The 24,932-nt window shown below is 50.4% G+C and overlaps 1 protein-coding gene across 1 annotated transcript in view; it reads left to right on the forward strand.

Annotated features, from left to right (window-relative positions):
* The window catches only part of LOC140388180 (dynein axonemal heavy chain 3-like), a 1,528,048-nt gene that overhangs the window by 873,034 nt on the left and 630,082 nt on the right, over window positions 1–24,932 (forward strand). Inside the window, exon 40 of the mRNA XM_072471941.1 lies at window positions 17,767–17,962. Within this exon, the coding sequence (XP_072328042.1) occupies window positions 17,767–17,962 (196 nt within the window). The remainder of the gene's footprint in view (window positions 1–17,766; window positions 17,963–24,932) is intronic.

A 24,932-nucleotide genomic window follows, 5' to 3' on the forward strand; every position in this document is an offset into this window, starting at 1 on the left:
CCTAACTAAGGTTCTATACAGCTGCAGCATGACTTGCCCATTGATGCGACCATCAATTCACTCGAGACGGGAGTAGAAGTAAACTGTGGCTTTAATCAACTTAGAACGGTGCCTGCCTGCGACTGATCCAATACTGAGAACCGCCTACAGGTCGACTGCTCTTTATACCTCCCTTCAAGGGGAGGAGCCATGGGCGGAGACCATACAGGCCTCAACATGTTCCCCGATGGATAATGCCATACAATAACCCATAGGAGGAGCTCACAAGGGCAACAGCATAGCACAGATACAAATGCAAGGGCAACAGCACAGATACAAACACAATGGTGGATTATTGGCATAATACATTCACCACATTCACCCCCTGTTAAAAAATGAAGTCCGGCGGGGGTGACGGGTTCATAAATTCAGCTGGTCTGGCGCACAGATTGAGTGCTGTGATCGCCGAAGCTCTGCCGTTCTTGCTGGCCCGGGTGTCGAACTCGTCCGTGCTGGCATCGGTAGTGAGGGCGCCGGTGCGGGTACAGACGTGGACTCCGGGAGCGTCTCCTCTGGAGCTTCATTCCTGTGGATCGGTGAAGGGGGTATGGTGGGCGGGAGGGAGCGGGGGAGGCATATAGGGGCGGGGGATCTGGTCATGGTAGGTTGGGTGGGATATGGTGGAGGGGCGGTGGTGGTGGTAGTGGTGGAACCGGCGGGTGCCAGATCCTGGAGGGAGACCGTATCCTGTCGGCCATCGGGGTGTTCGATATAAGCGTACTGGGGGTTGGAGTGTAGGAGCTGGGCCCTCTCTACCAGAGGATCGGACTTATGGCTCCTGATGCGTTTTCTGAGTAGGACTGGCCCCGGTGTCTTCAGCCAGGATGGAAGCGAGGCCCCTGAGGTGGCTCCCCTAGGGAAAACAAATAGGTGGTCATGAGGGGTCTCGTTTATGGCCGTGCAAAGGAGGGACCTAATAGAGTAGAGTACATCGGGGAGGACCTCCTGCCAGTGAGTAACTGGGAGATTCCGGGACCGCAGGGTCAGTAGGACGGTCTTCCAGACCGTCGCGCTCTCCCTCTCCACCTGCCCGTTTCCCCTGGGGTTATAACTGGTAGTCCTGCTTGAGGCGATGCCCTTACTGAGCAGGTACTGACGCAGTTCGTCGCTCATGAATGACGAGCCCCGGTCACTGTGGACATAATTGAGGAAACCAAACAGGGTGAAGACACTATGTAGGGCTTTAATAACGGTGGACATGGTCATGGCGGGGCAAGGGAATGCAATGGGGAAGCGGGAGAACTCATCAATAATATTGAGGAAATATGTATTGCAGTCACTGGAGGGGAGGGGCCCTTTGAAATCGATACTGAGGCGCTCAAAGGGCCGGGATGCCTTCACCAGGTGGGCCTTATCTGGTCGATAGAAGTAAGGTTTACACTCCGCACAGATCTGGCAGTCCCTGGTCATAGCTCTGACCTCCTTGGTGGAGTAGGACAGGTTGCGGGCCTTGATATAGTGGATAAGCCGGGTGATCCCCGGGTGGCAGATGTCATCGTGGATAGCCCGTAGTCGGTCATCGTGCGCGCTGGCGCATGTGCCGCGGGACAGGGCATCTGGGGGCTCGTTGAGCTTCCCAGGATGATATGCTATATCGTAATTATAGTTGGAAAGTTTGATCCTCCACCTCAAGATCTTATCATTCTTGATTTTGCCCCGCTGCGGCGAGGACTTTGAGGTCGCATAGGTAGTCTTCTAGCGATTCCCTGGGGCGCTGGCGGTGAGTGGTGAGGATGTGTCGCGCATAGACCTCGTTCACGGGCCGTACATAGAGGCGTTCGAGCATCGCGAGGGCGTCTGCGTAGGAAGAGGCCTCGTCGAGTTGAACAGAGATTCGATGGCTCACCCGTGCGTGGAGGAGGCTCAGCTTCTGTTCGTCGGTGACGGAAGGCGTGGAGGAGGCTGCGAGATAGGCCTTGAAGCAGCGAAAAAATTTATTTCGCCTCCGCGGCCTGCGGATTGAGTTCCAGTCGGTCAGGTTTGAGGGCTGATTCCATAGTTACGTTTAAGTTGATTAACTTGATGCAACCATCAATTCACTCGAGACGGGAGTAGAAGTAAACTGTGGCTTTAATCAACTTAGAACAGTGCCTGCCTGCGACTGATCCAATACTGAGAACCGCCTACAGGTCGACTGCTCTTTATACCTCCCTTCAAGGGGAGGAGCCATTGGCGGAGCCCATACAGGCCCCAACATGTTCCCCGATGGATAATGCCATACAATGGCCCATAGGAGGAGCCCACAAGGGCAACAGCATAGCACAGATACCAATACAAGGGCAACAGCACAGATACAAATATAATGGTGGATTATTGGCACAATACATTCACCACACCCATTTTTATACTCAATGCCCCGGCCAATGAAGGCAAGCATGCTGTATGCCTTTTTGACTACCTTCTCCACCTGTTGTTGCCCCCTTCAGTGACCTGTGGACCTGTACACCTAGATCTCTGTGACTTTCAATACTCTTTCAATACACTGTATATTCTCTACCTGTATTAAACCTTCCAAAATGCATTACCTCACATTTGTCCGGATTAAACTCCATTCTGCCATCTCTCTGCCCAAGTCTCCAAGCGATCTAAATCCTGCTGTACCCTCTGACAGTCCTCATCGCTATCCGCAATTCCACCAAACTTTGTGTCGTCCGCAAACTTACTAATCAGAACAGTTACATTTTCCTCCAAATCATTTATATATACTACGAACAACAAAGGTCCCAGCACTGAACCCTGTGGAACACCACTAGTCACAGCCCTCCAATCAGTAAAGCACCCTTCCATTGCTACTCTCTGCCTTCTGTGACCTAGCCAGTTCTGTATCCATCTTGCCAGCTCACCTCTGATCCCGTGTGACTTCACCTTTTGTACCAGTCTGCCATGAGGGACCTTGTCAAAGGCCTTACTGAAGTCCATATAGACAACATCCACTGCCCTACCTGCATCAATCATCTTTGTGACCTCCTCGAAAAACTCTATCAAGTTAGTGAGACACGACCTCCCCTTCACAAAATCGTGCTGCCTTTTGCTAATACGACCACTTGCTTGCAAATGGGAGTAGATCCTGTCTCGAAGAATTCTCTCCAATAATTTCCCGACCACTGACGTAAGGCTCACCGGCCTGTAGTTCCCTGGGTTATCCTTGCTACCCTTCTTAAACAAAGGAACAACATTGGCTATTCTCCTGTCCTCCGGGACCTCACCTGAAGACAGTGAGGATTCAAAGATTTTTGTCAGGGCCTCAGCAATTTCCCCTCTTGCCTCCTTCAGTATTCTGGGGTAGATCCCATTAGGCCCTGGGGACTTATCTCCCTTAATATTTTTCAAGACGCCCAAACCTCGTCTTTTTGGATCTCAATGTGACCCAGGCTATCAACACATCTTTCTCCAGACTCAACATCCACCAATTCCTTCCTTTGGGTTATGGGGATAGGGTGGAGGTGTGGGCTTAGGTAGGGTGCTCTTTTCAAGGGTCAGTGCAGACTCGATGGGCCGCATGGCCTCCTTTTGCAATGTAAATTCTATGATTCAGCCCATGCTAACATTCATGCTCCATTCGCAACTCCTGCTTCCCAATTCTCATCTAATTCTATAAACGTAAATCTATGTTCCCTTTTCCCTCATGCCAAGCCTCCTCTTAAATACATTGTTACAACTCCCTGGACAATTGTGTGGAAAATTCCAGCCCCGCAGACCCTGGAGTCCCAACACAAGTGGTGAATTAACCAATAATTTGTGTATTTTCCTGAGATCTTTAACACTTGACTACTCCAATGAGTTACAGGCATCAGATTTATAAGTAAAATATTTTTTTAAAATGTGTTTATAACAAAGGAAAAGATGAATATATAATGGTCAGGATGGAACAATGGTCTGCTAATCTAACTCTTCCCCAAACCCCCATCCCACTCTCCACCCAGACACACACAAGACAAACATACGGTGGGGGCAAGGAAAGGATTGAAAATACAGGGATTAAAAGGGCCTGAAATGGTTCCTTGCTGCTGAGTGTGGTGAATGTACATACAGTTAATTCACCAGTTATGTTCTATGTTATTAACCCTGTGGGTTTTATCTGTGGGCCATTGTATGGCTTCACCCACAGGGGGAGATGTTGGAGGATGTTGGAGCATGTACGGGCTCTGCCCCTGGCCCCGCCCCTTTGAAGGAGTATAAGGGTAGCTGGCCTTCGGACTGTCCTCAGTATGTACCAGTCGCAGGCAGGCAAAGTTGATAGTTAATTAAAACCCTGTTTTACTCCGACACGAGTCCTTGAGTGAATTGATGGTCGCATCAATTTAATTAACTATCTGAACAAAAATGATTATGGAGTCAGCCCTCAAACCTGACAGACTGGAGCTCGATCCACAGACCGCGGAGGCGAAGGAAATTTTTTCACACTGGCTGCGGTGTTTCAAGGCCTACCTTGCCGCGTCGACGCCATCCGTCACGGACGAACAAAAACTGAGCCTCCTCCACGCATGGGTGAGTCACCACATTTCTGTGCAACTCGAAGAGGCCACCTCTCACAATCCTCGAGCGCATCTACATGCGGCCTGTGAACGAGGTCTATGCGCGACATATTCTCACTACTCAACGCCAGCGCCCCGGGGAGTCACTCGACGACTATCTGCGCGAACTCAAAGCCCTCGCACGCAACTACAACTATCAGGCCGTTACGGCCACTCAGCACATGGAGCTCGCCATCCGAGACGTCTACGTTGCGGGGGTCAGATCAAATTACGTGCGACAGCGACTGCTCGAGAAATCCAGGACCTGGACGAAACGGTGAAACTGGCGACTTCACTGGAGGTCGCTTTCCAGAGCCTCACTGCATTTCCGGCCGAACACTCGACCCCCTCGTGGGCTCCCGACCAGAGACTACCCCAGGACTGTGCTGCGCGCCCACCCGCTCATCATGGAGGGTTGTCTTGTTATTTTTGAGGCCCGCCTCAACACCCTCGACAGCACTGCCTGGCCCGCAACGCGCACTGCAACAGTTGCGGCCGAAAAGGGCACTTCGCCAAGGTCAGCCTTGCCAAGCCTAAGCATGCGAATTCTCAGACCCGGACTACCGACTCTCAGGCCCGCAGACCTCGCAATGTGGCAGCGTGCCTGCCGACTCCGACTCCGCACAGCACGTGCGACTCACGGGGGCCGCCATTTTGGCAATCCTCCCCCACGCGGCCGGCCACGTGCGATCCATGGGGCCGCCATCTTGGACGCAACAAACAATTTCCCTCACCTCCGGGTCGCACTCGGTACAAATCCGAGGGTGCACTACGGTAACCTTAGCGGTACAAGGCGCTGAGTACACTAATTTCCAGCTGTAAGTGCTCCCAGACCTCTGCGTCCCCCTCCTTTTAGGGCTCGATTTTCAATGTAATCTCAAGAGCCTGATGCTTAGCTTTGGCGGAGCCCTGCCCCCACTCACTGTGTGCAGCCGAGCCACTCTGAAAGTCGACCCTCCTTCCCTCTTCGCTAATCTCACCGCTGTTGGAAGCCAGTAGCCACTCGCAGCAAGCGATATAGTATGCAGGACAGAATATTTATTAGGTCTGAGGTCCTGCTTCTGTTGCGGGAAGGAGTCATAGAGGCCAGCAATAGCCCCTGGAGAGCTCAGGTGCAGGTCGTCAAGACCGGGGAGAAGCTCCGGATGGTGGTTGATCACAGCCAGACCATTAACCGGTTTACGCAACTTGATGCGTACCCCCTTCCCCGGATTGTAGACATGGTCAATCAGATCGCTCACTACCGTGTGTTCTCCACGGTGGATCTGAAATCTGCATACCACCAGCTCCCAATCCGTCCGGAGGATCGCCACTACACGGCGTTTGAGGCAGACGTCCGCCTTTTTCATTACCTCCAGGTCCCTTTTGGAGTCACGAACGGGGGGCGCGATTCTCCACTCCCACGCCGGTTGGGAGAATCGCCTGGGCCACCAAAATTTCCGGGGACGCCGGTCCGACGCCCTCCCGTGATTCTCCCAAGCGGCGGGAACGGCCCGGGCGGGTTTCGCGGGCCGCAGGCCGGAGAATCGCCGGAGACACGAAAATGGCGATTCTCCGGCACCCCCGCTATGCTGAGGCCCGGATGGGCCGAGCAGCCAGGCCAAAACGGCGGGTTCCCCCCGGCGCCGTCCACACCTGGTCGCTGCAGTCGTGGGCGGTGCGTGAACGCTGGGGGGGCGGCCTGTGGGGGGGGCGAGGGGGGGATCCTGCACCGGGGGGTACCTCAGATGTGGGGTGGCCCGCGATCGGTGCCCACCGATCGTCGGGCCGTCCTCTCTGAAGGAGGACCTCCTTCCTTCCGCGGCCCCGCAAGATCCGTCCCCCATCTTCTTGCGGGGCAGACTTAGAGAGGACGGCAGCCACGCGGATGACGACCGTGATGCGGCGCCGGCCGCGTCATCTATGCGGCGCCACTTTTACGCGGGCGACAAGGCCTGGCGCGGGTAGATGACGCGGCCCCGATACTGGCCCATTGTCAGCTGGCCTGTGGGACTCTCCTCGGTATGTACCAGTCGCAGGCAGGCAAAGTTGATAGTTAATTAAAACCCTGTTTTACTCCAACACGAGTCCTTGAGTGAATTGATGGTCGCATCACTGAGCTAGCATTCTTTGTAGCTGGTGATCTTCCACAGATGTGAAGCGTTGCAATCATTGATTGGTAGGGTATTCTAATGTCTGGCATCGATTAGAACCGGCAGGCTATAGAATTTGAGTCATTTCCACCTCACTGACCTCAGTCTCACACTGACGGCCTCCCTCAGGTCTGTGCAATTCTAGCTTGCATCCACCAGATGGACGAATAGCTTTACTGAGTTGAAACTCTCTCAGCATGAGCGTTTTAAGTGGGCTTTTAAACAATCCCTCTCCTGGGGCGTCATTCTCCGACCCCCCGCCGGGTTGGAGAATCGGCGGGGGCTGCCGTGAATCCCGCCCCCGCCGGTTGCCGAAGTCTCCGGCACCGGATATTCGGCGGGGGCAGGAATCGGGCCGCGCCGGTTGGCGGGCCCCTCCGCTGGATTCTCCGGCCCAGATGGGCCGAAGTCCCGCCGATAAATTGCCTGCCCCGCCGGCGTGGATTAAACCACCTTTTGAACGGCGGGACAAGGCGGCGTGAGCGGGCTCCAGGGTCCTGGGGGGGCCGCGGGGCGATCTGGCCCCGGGGGGTGCCCCCACGGTGGCCTGGCCCGCGATCGGGCCCCACCGATCCGCAGGCGGGCCTGTGCCGTGGGGGCAGTCTTTCCCTTCCGCCTCCGCCACGGTCTCCACCATGGCGGAGGCGGAAGAGACTCCCTCCGCTGCGCATGCGTGGGAAACTGTCAGCGGCCGCTGACGCTCCCGCGCATGCGCTGCCCGGGGATGTAATTTCCGCGCCAGCTGGCGGGGCAACATAGGCCATTTCCGCCAGCTGGCGGGGCGGAAGTTCCTCCGGTGTCGGCCTAGCCCCTCAATGTTGGGGCTTGGCCCCCAAAGATGCGGAGCATTCCACACTTTTGGGGCGGCGCGATGCCCGTCTGATTGGCGCCGTTTTGGGCGCCAGTCGGCGGACATCGCGCCGTTTCCGGAGAATTTCGCCCCTTGTTCTGAAACCCGAGGAAGAATCTGACAGGGAGAGAGTACTGGCTTCACAGTTCTTAATCAGGATCGAAATGTCTAACTTGCTCTTCTTTTACAGACTCGCTGGAAACATTTAAATCGGCAGGCCTTTCAAACAGTTTTGCACTTTCACCAACCTAGCTGGAGACATTTAAGGCAGAAGTTACTTCCCAGGCTGGTTGGAAGCATTCAAATCACCGGCTGAAATAGAGGGAGAGTGCCTTGGTGTGTGCTGCATTTCAAGTCTGCATAGAACTGAGAACAAAATGGAGCTGACCTGGGATTTCAGAATCTTCCAGCAGCTCTCTGACAAGCTGGTCCAATCCCAAACTAGAACAGAAGTTGTCCCACAATTTCAGAGGCACCCTCTGCAATGTTGCAGGGACAGGTATTAAAAAGAGAAACACAAAACAGACAAGAATTTAGCCAGTTCCTTGCAACATTTACAATTCACTGCACACACTGTGGGAGTGAGTTCCACATTCTCACCACTCTCTGGGTGAAGTTTATTCTGAATTCCCTCTTGGATTTCTGGGTGACCGTCTTTTATTGACGACCTTATGCTCTTCCCCTGTTGCTATTTTTATTAATAAACCACAAGCCGCGAGTACGTTTCTTGCATTGACCAAATGACCACACAACCAGTATGTTAGTTCAAAAGACAGTTTATTATTATCTTATCTCTCTGTGCAATGATACACGCGGCTTTGTATTAAACTACACCTATCAACTAAGAGGACCTTCACTTAACTTCTGGATGACCAGCTCTGTGCGGGTAGATTAGGCCTTGATCTGAGTCCCCACGTGTGTCGGCTGGAAATCATCAGGTTCGTCTCGGCTGCGGCTCGTCTCTCAGGTAGTGATCGTGGTCATGAACTTGGCTGGTCGTTATGCTGCAATTGGAGTGGGCACAGTCCGATCCCAAAAGAGACCGATCCCTAGTGCACAGGGCTTCTTATCCTTCTTCTCTTTCGCACCCTTTTGGGCGGGGTTAACTCAGGGTCCAATGGATCAATAGAATCTCGATCACTCTGATCGATACCGGCCAATTAGGGGCTGGGCGGGTCCTAGTCGTTATTGTTCCAAGTGCGTATGCCTTTTCCAAATAAGGGGAGGTGGTTCCGGGGAATCTGCTACTGTTGCTATTCCTTAATCTGAGTCTATTGTCCTGGGGAACTCGGTGATTGACCTTTAACAGGTGCAAGTTTCATAGAATACAGAACATTACAGCGCAGTACAGGCCCTTCGGCCCTCGATGTTGCACCGACCTGTGAAACCACTCTAAATCCCATCTACACTGTTCCCTTATCGTCCATATGTCTATCCAAAGACCATTTGAATGCCCTTAGTGTTGGCGAGTCCACTACTGTTGCAGGCAGGGCATTCCACACCCTTACTACTCTCTGAGTAAAGAACCTACCTCTGACATCTGTCCTATATCTATCTCCCCTCAATTTAAAGCTATGTCCCCTCGTGCTAGACATCACCATCCGAGGAAAAAGGCTCTCGCTGTCCATCCTATCCAATCCTCTGATCATCTTGTATGCCTCAATTAAGTCACCTCTTAACCTTCTTCTCTCTAACGAAAACAGCCTCAAGTCCCTCAGCCTTCCCTCATAAGATCTTCCCTCCATACCAGGCAACATTCTGGTAAATCGCCTCTGCACCCTTTCCAATGCTTCCACATCCTTCCTATAATGCGGCGACCAGAAATGCACGCAATACTCCAAATGCGGCCGCACCAGAGTTTTATACAGCTGCAACATGACCTCATGGCTCCGAAACTCAATCCCTCTGCCAATAAAAGCTAACACACCGTACGCCTTCTTAACAACCCTCTCAACCTGGGTGGCAACTTTCAGAGATCTGTGTACATGGACACCGAGATCTCTCTGCTCATCCACACTGCCAAGAATCTTACCATTAGCCCAGTACTCTGTCTTCCTGTTATTCCTTCCAAAATGAATCACCTCACACTTTTCTGCATTAAACTCCATTTGCCACCTCTCAGCCCAGCTTATCTATGTCCCTCTGTAACTTGTAACATCCTTCCGCACTGTCCACAACTCCACCGACTTTAGTGTCATCTGCAAATTTACTCACCCATCCTTCTACGCCCTTCTCCAGGTCATTTATAAAATTGACAAACAGCAGTGGCCCCAAAACAGATCACTAGTAACTGGACGCCAGTCTGAACATTTCCCATCAACCACCACCCTTTGTCTTCTTCCAGCTAGCCAATTTCTGATCCAAACTGCTAAATCACTCTGAATCCCATGCCTCCGTATTTTCTGGGGTAGCCTACCGTGGGGAACATTATCAAACGCTTTACTGAAATCCATATACACCACATCAATTGCTTTACCCTCATCCACCTGTTTGGTCACCTTCTCAAAGAACTCAATAAGGTTTGTGAGGCACGACCTACCCTTCACAAAACCGTGTTGACTATCTCTAATCAAATTATTCCTTTCCAGATGATTATACATCCTATCTCTTATAAACCTTTCCAAGATTTTTCCCACAACAGAAGTAAGGCTCACTGGTCTATAGTTACCAGGGTTGTCTCTACTTCCCTTCTTGAACAAGGGGACATTTGCTATCCTCCAGTCTTCTGGCACTATTCCTGGAGACAAAGATGACTTAAAGATCAAAGCCAAAGGCTCGGCAATCTCCTCCCCAGCTTCCCAGAGAATCCTAGGATAAATCCCATCTGGCCCAGGGGACTTACTTATTTTCACACTTTCCAAAATTGTTAACACCTCCTCCTAATGAACCTCAAGCCCTTCTAGTTTAGCAGCCTGAATCTCAGTATTCTCCTCGACAACATTATCGTTTTCGTGTGTGAATACTGACGAAAAATATGAGCACCTCTCCTCTCTCCTCGGACTCCACGCACAACTTCCCGCTACTGTCCTTGACTGGCCCTACTCTTCCCTGAGTCATTCTTTTATTCCTGACATATCTATAGAAAGCTTTAGGGTTATCCTTGATCTTACCTGCCAAAGACCTCCCATGTCCCCTCCTGGCTCTTCTTAGCTCTCTCTTTAGGACCTAAAATATTCATTTAGCACCTCTCCTATCTCCTCAGACTCCATGCACAATTTCCCATTACTGTACTTGACTGGCCCTACTCTTACCCTAGTCATTCTTTTATTCCTGACAAATCGAAAGAATGCTTTAGGGTTATCCTTGATCCTACATGCCAAAGACTTCTCATGTCCTCTCCGGGCTCTTCTTAGCTCTCTCTTGACGTCCTTCCGAGCTAACTTGGAACTCTCGAGCGCCCTAACTGAACCTTCATGTCTCATCTTTACATAAGCCTCCTTCTTCCTCTTGACAAGTGTTTTGACTGCTTTAGTAAACCACGGTTCCCTTGCTCGACCACTTCCTCCCTGCCTGACAGGTACATACTTATCAAGGACATGCAGTAGCTGTTCCTTGAACAAGCTCCACATTTCCATTGTGCCCATCCCCTGCAGTTTTCCTCTCCATCCGATGCATCCTAAGTCTTGCCTCATCGCATCATAATTGCCTTTCCCCCAGATATAACTCTTGCCCTGCAGTATTTCCCTATCCCTTTCCATCACTAAAGTAAACGTAATCGAATTGTGGTCACTATCACCAAAGTGCTCACCTACCTCCAAATCTAACACCTGTCCTGGTTCATTACCCAGTACCAAATCCAATGTAGCCTCGCCTCTCGTTGGCCTGTCTACATACTGTGTCAGGAAAACCTCCTGCACACATTGGACAAAAATGGACCCATCTAAAGTACTCGAACTATAACGTTTCCAGTCAATATTTGGTAAGTTAAAGTCCCCCATAACAACTACCCTGTTGCTTTCGCTCCTATCCAGAAGCATCTTTGCAATCCTTTCCTCTACATCTCTGGAACTTTTCGGAGGCCTATAGAAAACCCCTAACAGGATGACCTCTCCTTTCCTGTTTCTAACCTCAGCCCATACTACCTCAATTGATGAGTCCTCATCAAACATCCTTTCTGCCACCGTAATACTGTCCTTGACTAACAATGCCACCCCTCCCCCTCTTTTACCACCTTCCCTGAGTTTACTGAAATATCTAAACCCCGGCACCTGCAACAACCATTCCTGTCCCTGCTCTATCCATGTCTCCGAAATGGCCACAACATTGAAGTCCCATATACCAGCACATGCCGCAAGTTCACCCACTTTATTCCAGATGCTCCTGGCATTGAAGAAGACACACTTAAAACCACCTTCCTGCCTGCCGGCACACTCCTGCAACTTTGAAACCTTACTCATGACCTCACTACTCTCAACCTCCTGTATACTGGAGCTACAATTCAGGTTCCCAAGCCCCTGCTGAACTAGTTTAAACCCTCCCAAGAGCATTAGCAAATTTCCTCCCCCAGGATATTGGTACCCCTCTGGTCTGGGTGCAGACCATCCCATTTGTAGAGGTCCCACTGACCCAAGAATGAGCCCCAATTTTCCAGAAATCTGAAACCCTCCCTCCTGCACCATCCGTGTAGCCGCGTGTTCAATTCCTCTCCCTATTCCTCGTCTCGTTAGCACGTGGCACGGGTAACAACCCAGAGATAATAACTCTGTTTGTCCTAGATATAAGTTTACATCCTAGCTCCCTGAATTCCTGCCTTACATCCTTATCCCTTTTCCGATCTATGTCGTTGGTACCTATGTGGACCATGACTTGGGGCTGCCCCTTAAGGATCCCGAAAACACGAACCGAGACATCACGCACCCTGGCACCTGGGAGGCAACACAACAAACGCGAGTCTCTCTCATTCCCACAGAATCTCCTATCTATCCCCCTAACTATGGCGTATCCAATGACTAATGCTCTGCTCCTCTCCCCCCTGCCCTTCTGAGCAACAGGGACAGACTCTGTGCCAGAGACCTGTACCCCATGGCTTACCCCTGGTAAGTCCGTCCCCCCCCAACAGTATCCAAAGCAGTATACTTGTTACTAAGGGGAACGACCACAGGGGATCCCTGTACTGAATGCTTCCTCCCAGCCCCTCTCACCGTCACCCACCTATCTTTATTCTTCGGAGTAACTACATCCCTGAAGCTTATATCTATGACCACTTCTGCCTCCCGAATGATCCGAAGTTCATCCAGCTCCAGCTCCAGTTCCCTAATGCGGTTTCTGAGGAGCTGGAGATGGGTGCACTTCCCACAGATGAAATCAGCAGGGACACTGACGGTGTCCCTCACCTCAAACATTCTGCAGGAGGAACATTGCACTACCTTCCCTGCCATCCCCTCTAGATAAAAAAAGAAAGAGCTTACCTGTTATTCACTCCCCTTCTCAGCAAGCACTCACTCAGCAACCTCTGCACCCCGCACGATAACACAAGGGAAAATAACATAAAAACTACTTACCAGTCACCAGCCAATCCCTTACCTGCAGGCTGTGACGTCACGGTTCAACTTGTTTCTACTTCTACCTGCCCTCAAGCCTTCCTCTTGATCTTTACAGCGGTTGTTTTTTTTTTGGTTAGAGGAGGGGGTGGGGAGGGAAACACTGAAGAAGTGTTTCGGGTTTAAGTGTCACTTGACAACAGCTCCTCCACAAACCACCTTCAAGTTAGAGTGACCGCACCAGACGTATACAAATTTTCCCCGCAACAGCCAATAAGCAGTTCCGCTCTACTGCCCTCTGCTGGATGCTTGTCTTCACTTGAACAGCTAGGGTCTCTTGCACAGGTACACCTTCAAGTTAGAGTGACCGCACCGGACATATGCAAATCTTCCCCGCAACAGCCAATCAGCAGCTCCGCTCCACTGCCCTCTGCTGGACAACAACACACAGGGGCTGTGCACTGTCTGTGTCCCGGCTTGACCACAGTTCCCATTATCCTTTGCGGGTGGCCATTTTAGGTGGCCACACCCCACAAGAGGAAACATTCTCTCCCTGTTTCTCAATCCTGTCAGAATTTTAAATATCTCAATGCTTGTTTGGAAAGCCGGTGCAGACATGATGGATCAAATGGCCTCCTTCTGCACCGTAACAATTCTGTGATTCTGAAATGACCCCTCAGACTCTTCTTGAGACAAGGAAACCAAACCTGTTCATCTCTTCTGAATAAGAATGACCTTTGCCTTTCTGGTATCACCCTTTTAAATCTGTTTGAATCTTCTTAGTGCCTCAATACCCTTGTTATAATATCCATATCTGTGTTGGACACAATGGGCGGGATTCTCTGTTAGCCGACGCCAATATCAGGAAATGCGATAGGGCAGAGAATAGCTTCCGACGTCAGGCGCAGATTTGACGCCAAATCACGATTCTCCGTCACCTTAAAAATGGTGCCAATGCATTTTACTCTGCAGTACAGTAAACACTGTTTGAATATCATTAGCGGGCCTGACCCGGTATTCTCCGGGGCCTCCATGATTCTCTGCCTCCGATGGACCGAGTTCCCAATGGCATGGTCATTTGTGCTTTCAACAATCGTGAAACTGGCGTGGTGACTGCTGAGGGAGAGAGAGGGGCCCCGGAAGGTGTCCAACATCGCCAATTTGCTGAAAGTCGTGCCGCTGGCCGGGGGGGGGGGGGGGGGGCTTCTGCCAGGGCTGAGGAAAGTAGCGGGGTGACCAGGAGGTGGGCTGTGGGGTCGGGGTGGACAGGCACAGAGCACCATTGCCGCAGCCGGTAAGGTAGCTATGCAGCTGTGCACGCCGCTAACAGCCCACTGTGAACTTACTGCCATGGGTCGTTTATTTGTCACCCCTTAGGTGCTGTCTGGCCCCAGCCGACTCATCAGCTGTATGGCTGCACTCCAGCACAACCTACCCCATGTTTCTGGCTGGTATAATATGTGTGGGGAGTGTAATGTGTATTTGCGACTGCAGCTTTTCAGCCTCCTGAGTGTCAGTCGTGGACCTGGCCAGTCCTGCACCGTTTTTCATGGGAATCGATTGTTTTCCACGCGTCACCGGTGCTAGCACCTCAACGGTAGCAGAATCGGTACAGGTGCGGTGCCAGTTTGTCTGTCATCAAATTCCACGCATTCCGCTTTGGCATCAACACTTAGTCTTAGAAACAGAGAGTCCCGCCCAATGTATTCCTGTCTGGACAAGGTTAAGTATAGCGTGCCTACGTTTTCAATTCTATCCCTTGAGAAATAAACTTGCGGTTTTGTTTACCTTATTAACCTGCATCACCACTTGTAGTGATTTGTGATTCAATTCCCTTTGCCTTTCTGCCATGTCAGGGTTGAATTATTCAGAATGCCATGGTCTCATACTCCACCTGTCCTGCCACGCCCCCCCCCCCCCCCCCCCCCCAGTTCATAGGTCCGGTGGTAGGAGTCAGCCCATGGGAAGGATGGTTATTGGTTGTTACTAAGTTGGAGGTGGAGCGTCCAGCCATCAGGGCAATCGGCAGACACTTTGGGCGGGATTCTCCGGTCCCCCAGCCACATGTCTCTCGACGGCACGTTGTTCACAAGTGGCAGGATTCTCAGTTCCCGCCGCTTGTCATTGCTTTACCAATTAACCTACCCCACGCCTCTGGGAAACCCTCAGGCCAGGGTGCGCTGCCGGCAGGAACAGGTAATCCCTACGCTGGTGAATTCCAGCCAATATCTCTCAGAATTATTGTGATGCTCAATGGGTGGAGTTAGATGTGAGAGGTGATTCATTTTCCAAGTTGGTGCTGATAATGGATCTCTTGCAATGAGTTTTGAGGCATTATGCAGGGTATGAAATGTAATAAAGACTTGCTATTTTGCTGTTTCTCAAAGTTATAATTCATGCTGTCTTCATTTCTCCAATGAATGTCAGTTATAGAATATTCTAAGGCACTATCTCAGCTAGACTGAGAAATCCTTCACACAGGATTTGATTCTGAAGTAAACAGCTTTATTATATTTGTCACTAAGCTCCTTGCTTGATCTTTAAAGCTTTCACCCAAATTTAATTTAGTGTGAGTGGGTGTGACTGACAGCATCTGGAGATTAATAGCCTGTTACTATCCAAGAAACAGAAGATCTCATCTCCCAGCATAATCAAATATGATGACCAGCACACTGTGCTCTTCAAATTTTACTTGAGACTTATTTATTAATTCAGCTAATCTGCCACTCGGCACTAAAAGGGCTAGATTTAGATGTATGTGACTTTTTCCAGATGTTGCAAAGTTGGAGACATTAGGGCCGAGGCAGAGGATGGAATGGGTGGGAGGAGCATCGAGGTGAGGGTGGGGGTTTTCGTCAGTGGCCAGAGAGATGTGTCATGGGGATGGTTCAGGGATCAGGGATAGGTCATGGATTGAGAGTCGGAAGCAGTCATGAAAGTTCAGCGGTTATGGGGAAGAGAACCATTCCAGCACAATGAGCCCTTGAGGATTTGTCACCAGCAGTAATGGTGGACATATTTGGGCGACACGGTAGCACAGTGGTTAGCACTGTTGTTTCACAGCTCCAGGGTCCCTGGTTCGATTCACAGCTTGGGTCATTGTCTGTACCGAGTCTGCACGTTCTCCCCGTGTATGCGTGGGTTTCCTCCGGGTGCTCCGGTTTCCTCCCACAGTCCAAAGATGTGCAGGTCAGCTGGATTGGCCATGCTAAATTGCCATTGGTGTCCAAAAAGGTTAGGTTGGGTTACTGGGTTACAGGGAAAGGGTGGAGGTGTGGGCGTAATTAGGGTGCTCTTTCCAAGGGCCGGTGCAGACTTGATGGGCTCCTTCTGAACTGTAAATTCTATGATCTATGATCTATTTACGTTAGGTATTGATGATGATAGGAATGGCCCTTTCATGAATTTTCCATTATTATTGCTTTACCTTGGACATTCCTGACTTTCAAAAGGCATTATGGGGTTTTAAAACCTCAAGTCAAGTCTAATTTGGTGTAACAGCCCATCACAGACAAGGGGTGAAATAATTCTAAGTGATCTTTATTCAGAAAGGTTACTGGGGTCACTGTGTTGCAGAAGGTGTTATTATCACTTCCCTTCTCCTCACTCTTCCCTCCCCCATTGGCAATGTCTAGCTCAGTGAAAACCCAGGTGCAGTGGATTTCAGCAGCAACTGCTGATGTCCGAGGTGGAAATGGGAAGTTTGAGTGATGGTGCGGATTTGGGATCGAAAACTCACCCCAGCTTCCAACATGACCGCAAGGTTAGAGCTGCCTCCTTTAGTTGTCAGGGAGAGAGATGGAGAAATGGAGATTGCACTGGGGAGTGAGGACAATGGTTTCCCAATATTCCCTTTCCAATGTCCTGTCAGACTGTTCTTACGTGGAAATGTGCTGGAGAAAGCGAGGGACCATGATGACCCAGGACATTCCCACTTACAACAGGCAAAGTGTGTGCTCACTAGTTACAAGGCCAGTGATAGCAAGGGAGCAGGATCGAGGGTTGGGATACTGTTTGCTGTGTGGGTTGTCCTGCCTTCTAATTGGGAGAAGCTGGCATAACATTGGAGGCCAGTGCATCCAGAGGACGGAAGAGTACAAATCTCCAACGGTGCAAGTGGACCCCAGGGGGAAAAGAGAGATGCAGATTTCAGGCCACATAGCAGCCAGGATGGCCTGCCCACCACCTCACACACCCAGGCCCTCACCCACCAGTCCCCTCACCCTCCTGCCACCTCACCCGCCTGGCCACCACCTTGCCCATCCACCTCACCCAGCTGCTTCTTTATCTGCCCACTACCCCATCTACCTGCCTCTCATCCATCCACCTGCCCCCTCGCCCATCGGGTCTGCACCGGCCCTTGGAAAGAGCACCCTATCCAAGCCCACACCTCCACCCTATCCCCGTAACCCAGTAACCCCACCCCACCTTTTTGGACACTAAGGGCAATTTAGCATGGTCAATCCACCTAACCTGTACAACTTTGGACTGTGGGAGGAAATCGGAGCACCCAGCGGAAACCCACGCAGACACGGGGAGAACGTGCAGACTCCGCACAGACATTGACCCAAGCCAGGAATCGAATCCGGGACCCTGGCGCTGTGAAGCAACAGTGCTAACCACTGTGCTGCCGTGCCGCCCAGTATTGTAATGTATATCTTTATTACAGCTCAAAATGAAAACAGGGGTTTGTATCTATCTCATAATCTATCATGGATAATTCTATTTATAACCAATATTTTAATTTGCAGATTTAGTGATTTTTTCAGCAATCTCTGCGAATTGGACTCATCACATCCCCGGCCGAAAGATTTAAAATTTCCCCGAGCTTTGCAAATCCCTAAAAAGGGGAATGTTTTTGACTTTGTCTATCTGAAGAAAACCTTTTCATCATGGTGCACGTGGAGAGACTTAATCACGCCAGTCGACATTCAGCAGAGTATAAACGTACGTACTTACAGAGATATGTTTTTACTAAGGTGTGTAGTTGTTCTTGATTGTATTTACTGAGACACTCATTAAGCTGTGTACTTACTCTGGGGTTTAATGACTAAAATACAAACTTGTAGTAAATTAAGGGGGTGAATTCTCCGCCAGCTGGATTCTCTGTTCCACCAGCAGCACACCCCTGCTTGCGGGTTTCTTGGTGGCGACGGGTGACAAAATGGGAAATCCCAGAGGCCGGTGGCGGGAACAGAGAATCCCGCTGCCAGCGATGACCCACCGCCGAAGCACACACGGCTGGACAGGCAGAGAATTCACCCCAAGAAGCTACAACATAGGACTGCTTGTGTGCCAAACAGCATAAGCAGCAAGTAATTGACAGAGCTAAGCGATTCTACAATGAACACATCAGATCTAAGATCTGCAGTCCTGCCACATCCAGCCGTGAATAGTGGACAATTAAACAATTCACTGGAGGAGGAGGCTCCACAAATATCCCCATCCTCAATAATGGAGGAGCTCAACAAATCCATGCAAAAGACATGGCTGAAACATTTGCAACAACATTCAGCCAGAAGTGCCAACTGGATGATCCATCTCGGTCTCCCCCAGAATCACAGATGCCAGTGTTCAGCCAATTCGATTCACTCCACGTGATATCAAAAAATGGCTGAAAGCATTGGATACTGAAAAGACTGTCACCAGGATTCTCTGTTCGGGAGTCTAAGTCCTCCAGCCAGTGGAGAATTTTGAGGGGCAGGAGGTTTGTGGGGAGGATGTGAGGCTATGTTTTTTTATCCAGAGGGTGTTGATGGTCCGGAATGCATTGCCTGGGAGGGTGGTAGCGATGGTTGCTTCACATCCTTTAAAAAGTACCTGGATGAGCACTTGGCACGTCATAACATCCAAGGCTATGGGCCTTCCTGTAAACCTCTATGACTGTATCAATGGGGTTAGGTCAGTAGGTCAGGTGTTGTTCATGTGTCAGTGCAGACTCGATGGGCCAAATGACCACTTCTGGACTGTATTTTCTGTGATTCAGTCCTGAAATGCAAAGATAACCACTAACTCCTTTTCTTAACTGCAACTGTTCTAAAACCTCTCTCTGCTGTCCACTTCCCCGTCCCCCTCACTTCACTTTCAACAACAACAGTGTGGTGAACGTATTGCTACCGCAATTCAATTGTATTGTACTGTACTATGTTGATGCCCCTGTGGGCTCCGCTTGTGGCTCCGCCCCCTCAGGGGTGGTATATAAACCTGCAGCCTGTCGGCGGTACTCAGTACAGAGCAGTCGCAGGCAGGCACAGAGCTAGCTTATTAAAACCACTGTTCACTTCTACTAATCGTCTCGTGTGAATTGATGGTCGCATCACACAGTTCAATGATTTCTTTGTCATTAAGATTGAGACCATCCAATGCAGCAGCATGAGGAGATGGGATAAACCAAGGTTCACACCCGGTGCCAATTCGGGCGCCATGCTCTGGTTCCTCCACAGCGGCAAAAGCAAGGTTTGTGCCCCACACCGGCATGCAAAACCCGCATTTTCATGCAGTTAATTGTGATTAGCGGCTTGAACACAATGAGCGGGATTCTCCATAGCCCAACGCCGAAATCGTGATCGTTGATCAGACAGAGAATGGATTCCAACGCCGGAATAGAGACCGGGGCCGGTTTGACGCTAGTCCCCCATGCTCCGCCCCCTCCAAATTGGTGTCATCGATCCATTTCAATGGCGTTGGCACGTCATCGCCCGGCCCACCCGCGATACTCCACCCCGATGGGCCGAGGTTCCGATGGCACGGGCTACGTGTGGTCCCGAGCGTATGGGAACCTGGCATGCCGGCTCGGACTGTGTCCAGTGACATCACACTCGGCCGGGATCCGTGGCGCTGTCCGGGGTGGGGGGGGTTCTGCTAGAGCTGGGTTGACTGGTGGGGGCAGTCCAGGTGGCGGGCTGTGGGGTTGCGGTTGGGTTCATGCATGGCTGACGCCATGTTGTACGGTTGACCGGCGTCAGCACTTCGGGCTGGATTCTTCGATTTAATAATAATTTAATAATCTTCATTGCCACAAATAGGCTCACATTAATGCTGCAATGAAGTTACTGTGAAAAGCCCCGAGACGCCACATTCCGGCGCCTGATCAGGTACACGGAGGGAGAATTCAGAATGTCCAAATTACCCAACAGCACGTCTTTCGGGACTTGTGGGAGGAAACCAGAGCACCCGGAGGAAACCCAGGCAGACATAGGGAGAACGTGCAGACTCCGCACAGACACTGACCCAAGTCAGGAATCGAACCTTTGACCCTGGTGCTGTGAAGCAACAGTGCTAACCACTGTGCTGCTGTGGTGCCCATTTTGAGGCTAAGTCTGGTGCATGTGTCGAGTCTTATGATGCTCCTCCCGGTGGGGGCTAGCAGCCTTGCCACGTAAAGCCCCGGCTTTACCTGCAGATACAGACAGAGAATTTCTGGGTCAGTGGCCGCGCATGCGCATGGCGGTGACCTGCAGTGGTCGCGTCGTACAACATGGCGCCGGCCGGGCACGGGCCCGGCCTGCCAGATAGTGCTCCCCTGTAACCTCCCTTGCCACTATCCGCCAGTCCCCCAGCCCCCGCCAAAGCCCCCCTGGCCAGCGGAATGGCTCCCTCCCCGACTGTGACGGCGTTGGACACAGTCCGCAGCCGCCACACAAGGTTGATGAAACCTCAGACCACAAGTGATTCACGCCGTTGAGAAGTCGGCCCATTGGGAATGGAGCATCGGGGGAGGGCCTTCAGGTGACGTCCTGAGGCTGAGCCAACAGCGTGCAGCATACTCGCAATGACACCGTTTTGGAGGAGGGGGAGCATCCGAAAAATGACGCTGCCCCCCATTTCGGCGTCAAAAAGGATTCTACGGCCAATCGCCGAACACGATTTCGGCCTCGGCATATGGAGAATCCAGCCCTTAGTCTCCCAAACGTAGAATCCAGCCCAGTACGTTTCGCCCTTCCGCGATGCTCTGCTCCTCTTAGGTGGACATGTCATGGGCGTGAATTACTACAAGTATTGACAAACGGGGACTAGGCGCCATGCCTGCAAAGGGGATGGGAGGCTAAATAAACACTGAAAAACTGTTGAAAAGTGTTGGGCTTGCTGGCTGCCCTGGCTGGGGCAGTAGTAGGTGGTGGCTTGGGTCCATGGACGTGGGATCTCTCCCTCAGGATCAGAGTGGCCTGGCTCAGACCGCCATTGCTGCTGTATATCTTTTAAACACACACCTTTGGTGCTACTCACAGGCTCCTGGCTGCTCACGTTGCTGAGTGCTGCCTGTGTCCTTTAAATGATCAGAAGGCCTCTGGTCATTTGGGAGTTCACCCAGGCCACCCCGCTGGTCACCCCCATACCCCAGTTGTGTCATCAATGATAGATTCCTTACAGCGCAGAAAGAGGCCATTCGGCCAATCGGGTCTGCACTGACCTTCGTAAAGAATACCCTACCTAGGCCCACTCTCCCACCCTATACTCGCGATCTGGTAAACACACCTGACCTTATATCCCTGGACACTAAGTGGAAATTTAGCATGGCCAATCCACCTAACTTGCACATCTTTGAACTGTGGGAGGAAACCGGAACACCCGGAGGAAACCCACGCAAACCTGGCAGCCTGGCCATGCCACCCAGGCAGTGCTAACCTGGCATAGTGAATGCCATTTTTTGGCGCCCACCTATCGCCATTACGCCCTCCATGCCAACTCACCTAGTATTCACCATGGGAAGTCCTCATGGACTATATTGGATGAAATAAAATAAAAGTCGCAATATCTAGTATAGCCTCCACTATATTTAAACACACTCCCAATCATGAAAGCCCATTCAAAATGTTTAAATACCCTCAAGTACTTAATCCCTTATAGAAACAAACTTGCCTTTGACGTGGGGTTATAATACAGCTAATCCTTCAATCGCCTCTTTGAGATTTAAATCAAACTGTCAACTTACAAACTCTGCTGAGGTATTTACGGATTGTGGAAAACAGCCAAGCATCAATATTGACATAATGATAACCCTTGGCAAAGTGTCAACAAACAGCTGTTGTAATTGTTAGAACAGATTTTATTTCAACTTTCACTAACATAGGCAGCCTTAATTTTAAAAACATTAAAGGGCTGGGTATTTAAATAACTTGACATCACAATAGTTCTACTAACCTTATCTATCCTTTCAAAGTATTTACAAAATTCTAAAATTTCAGGTGCGGCATGTGGCGTAGTGGTTAGCACGGGGACTACAGCGCTGAGAACCCGGGTTAGAATCCCGGCCCTGGGTCGCTGGCCATGTGGAGTTTGCACATTCTCCCTGTATCTGCGTGGGTTTCACCCTCACAACCCAAAGATGTGCAGGTTTGGTGGATTGGCCACGCTAAATTGCCCCTTAATTGGAAAATAAAATATTTGGGTACTATAAATTTATTTTAAAAATACAAAAAAAAAAACTCTAAAATTTATGACTTCCACATTGGAGGAAAACTGTCCACTTTGAAAATGGGGTCTGTTTACATAGAACATTGAACAGTACAGCACAGAACAGGCCCTTCGGCCCTCGATGTTGTGCCGAGCATTGTCCGAAACCAAGATCAAGCTATCCCACTCCCTGTCATTCTGGTGTGCTCCATGTGCCTATCCAATAACCGCTTGAAAGTTCCTAAAGTGTCCACTATCCACTATCACAGCAGGCAGTCCAGTCCACACCCTAACCACTCTCTGAGTAAAGAACCTACCTCGGACATCCCTCCTACATCTCCCAGCCTGAATCTTATAGTTATGCCCCCTTGTAACAGCTACATACACCCGAGGAAATAGTCTCTGAACGTCCACTCTATCTATCCCCCTCATCATCTTATAAACCTCTATTAAGTCGCCTCTCATCCTCCTCCGCTCCAAAGAGAAAAGCCCTAGCTCCCTCAACCTTTCCTCATGAGACCTATCCTGCAAACCAGGCAACATCCTGGTAAATCTCCTTGGCACCCTTTCCAATGCTTCCACATCCTTCCTATAATGAGGTGACCAGAACTGCACACAATACTCCAAATGTGGTCTCACCAGGGTCATTTACAGTTGCAGCATAAACCCGCGGCTCTTAAACTCAAGTCCCCCGTTAATAAACGCTAACACACAAGAAGCCTTCTTCACGGCTCTATCCACTTGAGTGGCAACCTTCAGAGATCTTTGGACATGAACCCCAAGATCTCTCTGTTCCTCCACATTCCTCAGAACCCTGCCGTTGACCCTGTAATCCGCATTCAAATTTTTTCTACCAAAATTAATCATCTCGCACTTATCAGGGTTAAACTCCAGCTGCTATTTTTTGGCCCAGCTCTGCATCCTATCAATGTCTCTTTGCAGCCTACAACAGCCCTCCACTCATCCACTACTCTGCCAATCTTGGTGTCATCAGCAAATGTACTGACCCAACCTTCAACTCATCCAAGTCATTGATAAAAATCACAAATAGCAGAGGACCCAGCACTAATCCCTGTGGTACACCGCTGGTAACTGGTCTCCAGTCTGAAAATTTTCCATCCACCACCACCCTCTGTCTTCTATGTGATAGCCAGTTACTTATCCAATTGGCCAAATTTCCCTCTATCCCACACCTCCTTACTTTCTTCATGAGCCGACCATGGGGAACATTATCAAATGCCGAACTAAAATCCATGTATACGTTATCAACTGCTCTACCTTCATCTACACACTTAGTTACCTCCTCAAAGAATTCAGTCAAATTTGTGAGGCAAGACCTACCCTTCACGAATCCGTGTTGACTATCCCGGATTAAGCTGCATCTTTCCAAATGGTCATACATCCTATCCTTCAGCACCGTTTCCATTATCTTACCGACCACCAAAGTAAGACTAACTGGCCTATAATTACCAGGGTCATTCCTATTCCCTTTCTTGAACAGAGGAACAATATTCGCCACTCTCCAGTCCTCTGGCACTATCCCCGTGGACAGCGAGGACCCAAAGATCAAAGCCAAAGGCTCTGCAATCTCATCCCTTGCCTCCCAAAGAATCCTTGGGTATATCCCATCTGGCCCAGGGGACTTGTCGACCCTCAGGTTTTTCAAAATTGCTAAAACATCCTTCCTCAGAACATCTACCTCCTCCGGCCTACCCGCCTGAATCACACACATCCTCAAAAACATGGCCCTTCTCCTTTGTGAACACTGAAGAAAAGTATTCATTCAACGCCTCTCATATTTCTTCTGACTCCGTGCACAAGTTCCCACTACTGTCCTTCACCGGCCCTACCCTCACCCTGGTCATTCTTTTATTTCTCACATAAGAGTAAAAAGCCTTGGGGTTTTCCTTGATCCGACCAGCAAAGGACTTCTCATGCCCCCTCCTAGCTCTCCTAAGCCCTTTTTTCAGCTCATTCCTTGCTACCTTGTAACCCTCAAGCGACCCTACTGAACCTTGTTTTCTCATCCTTACATACTCTTCCTATTTCCTCTTGACAAGACATTCAACCTCTTTTGTGAACCATGGTTCCCTCACACGGCCATTTCCTCCCTGCCTGACAGGGACATGCCTAGCAAGGACACGCAGTTTTTGTTCCTTGAACAAGCTCCACTTTTCATTTGTGCCTTTCCCTGACAGTTTTTGTTCCCATCATATGCTCCCCAATTCTTGCCTAATCGCATCATAATTACCCCTCCCCCAATTATAAACCTTGCCCTGCCGTATGGCCCTATCCCTCTCCATTGCAATAGTGAAAGACACCGAATTGTGGTCACTATCTCCAAAGTGCTCTCCCACAAACAAATCTAACACTTGGCCCGGTTCATTACCCAGTACCAAATCCAATGTGGCCCCCCCCTCTTGTTGGCCTATCCACATATTGTGTCAGGAAACCCTCCTGCACACACTGTACAAAAACTGCCCCATCCGAACTGTTCAACCTATAGAGGTTCAATCAATATTTG

The sequence above is a fragment of the Scyliorhinus torazame genome, chromosome 13, assembly GCF_047496885.1.
Source record: "Scyliorhinus torazame isolate Kashiwa2021f chromosome 13, sScyTor2.1, whole genome shotgun sequence".
Classification (NCBI taxonomy): domain Eukaryota; kingdom Metazoa; phylum Chordata; class Chondrichthyes; order Carcharhiniformes; family Scyliorhinidae; genus Scyliorhinus; species Scyliorhinus torazame.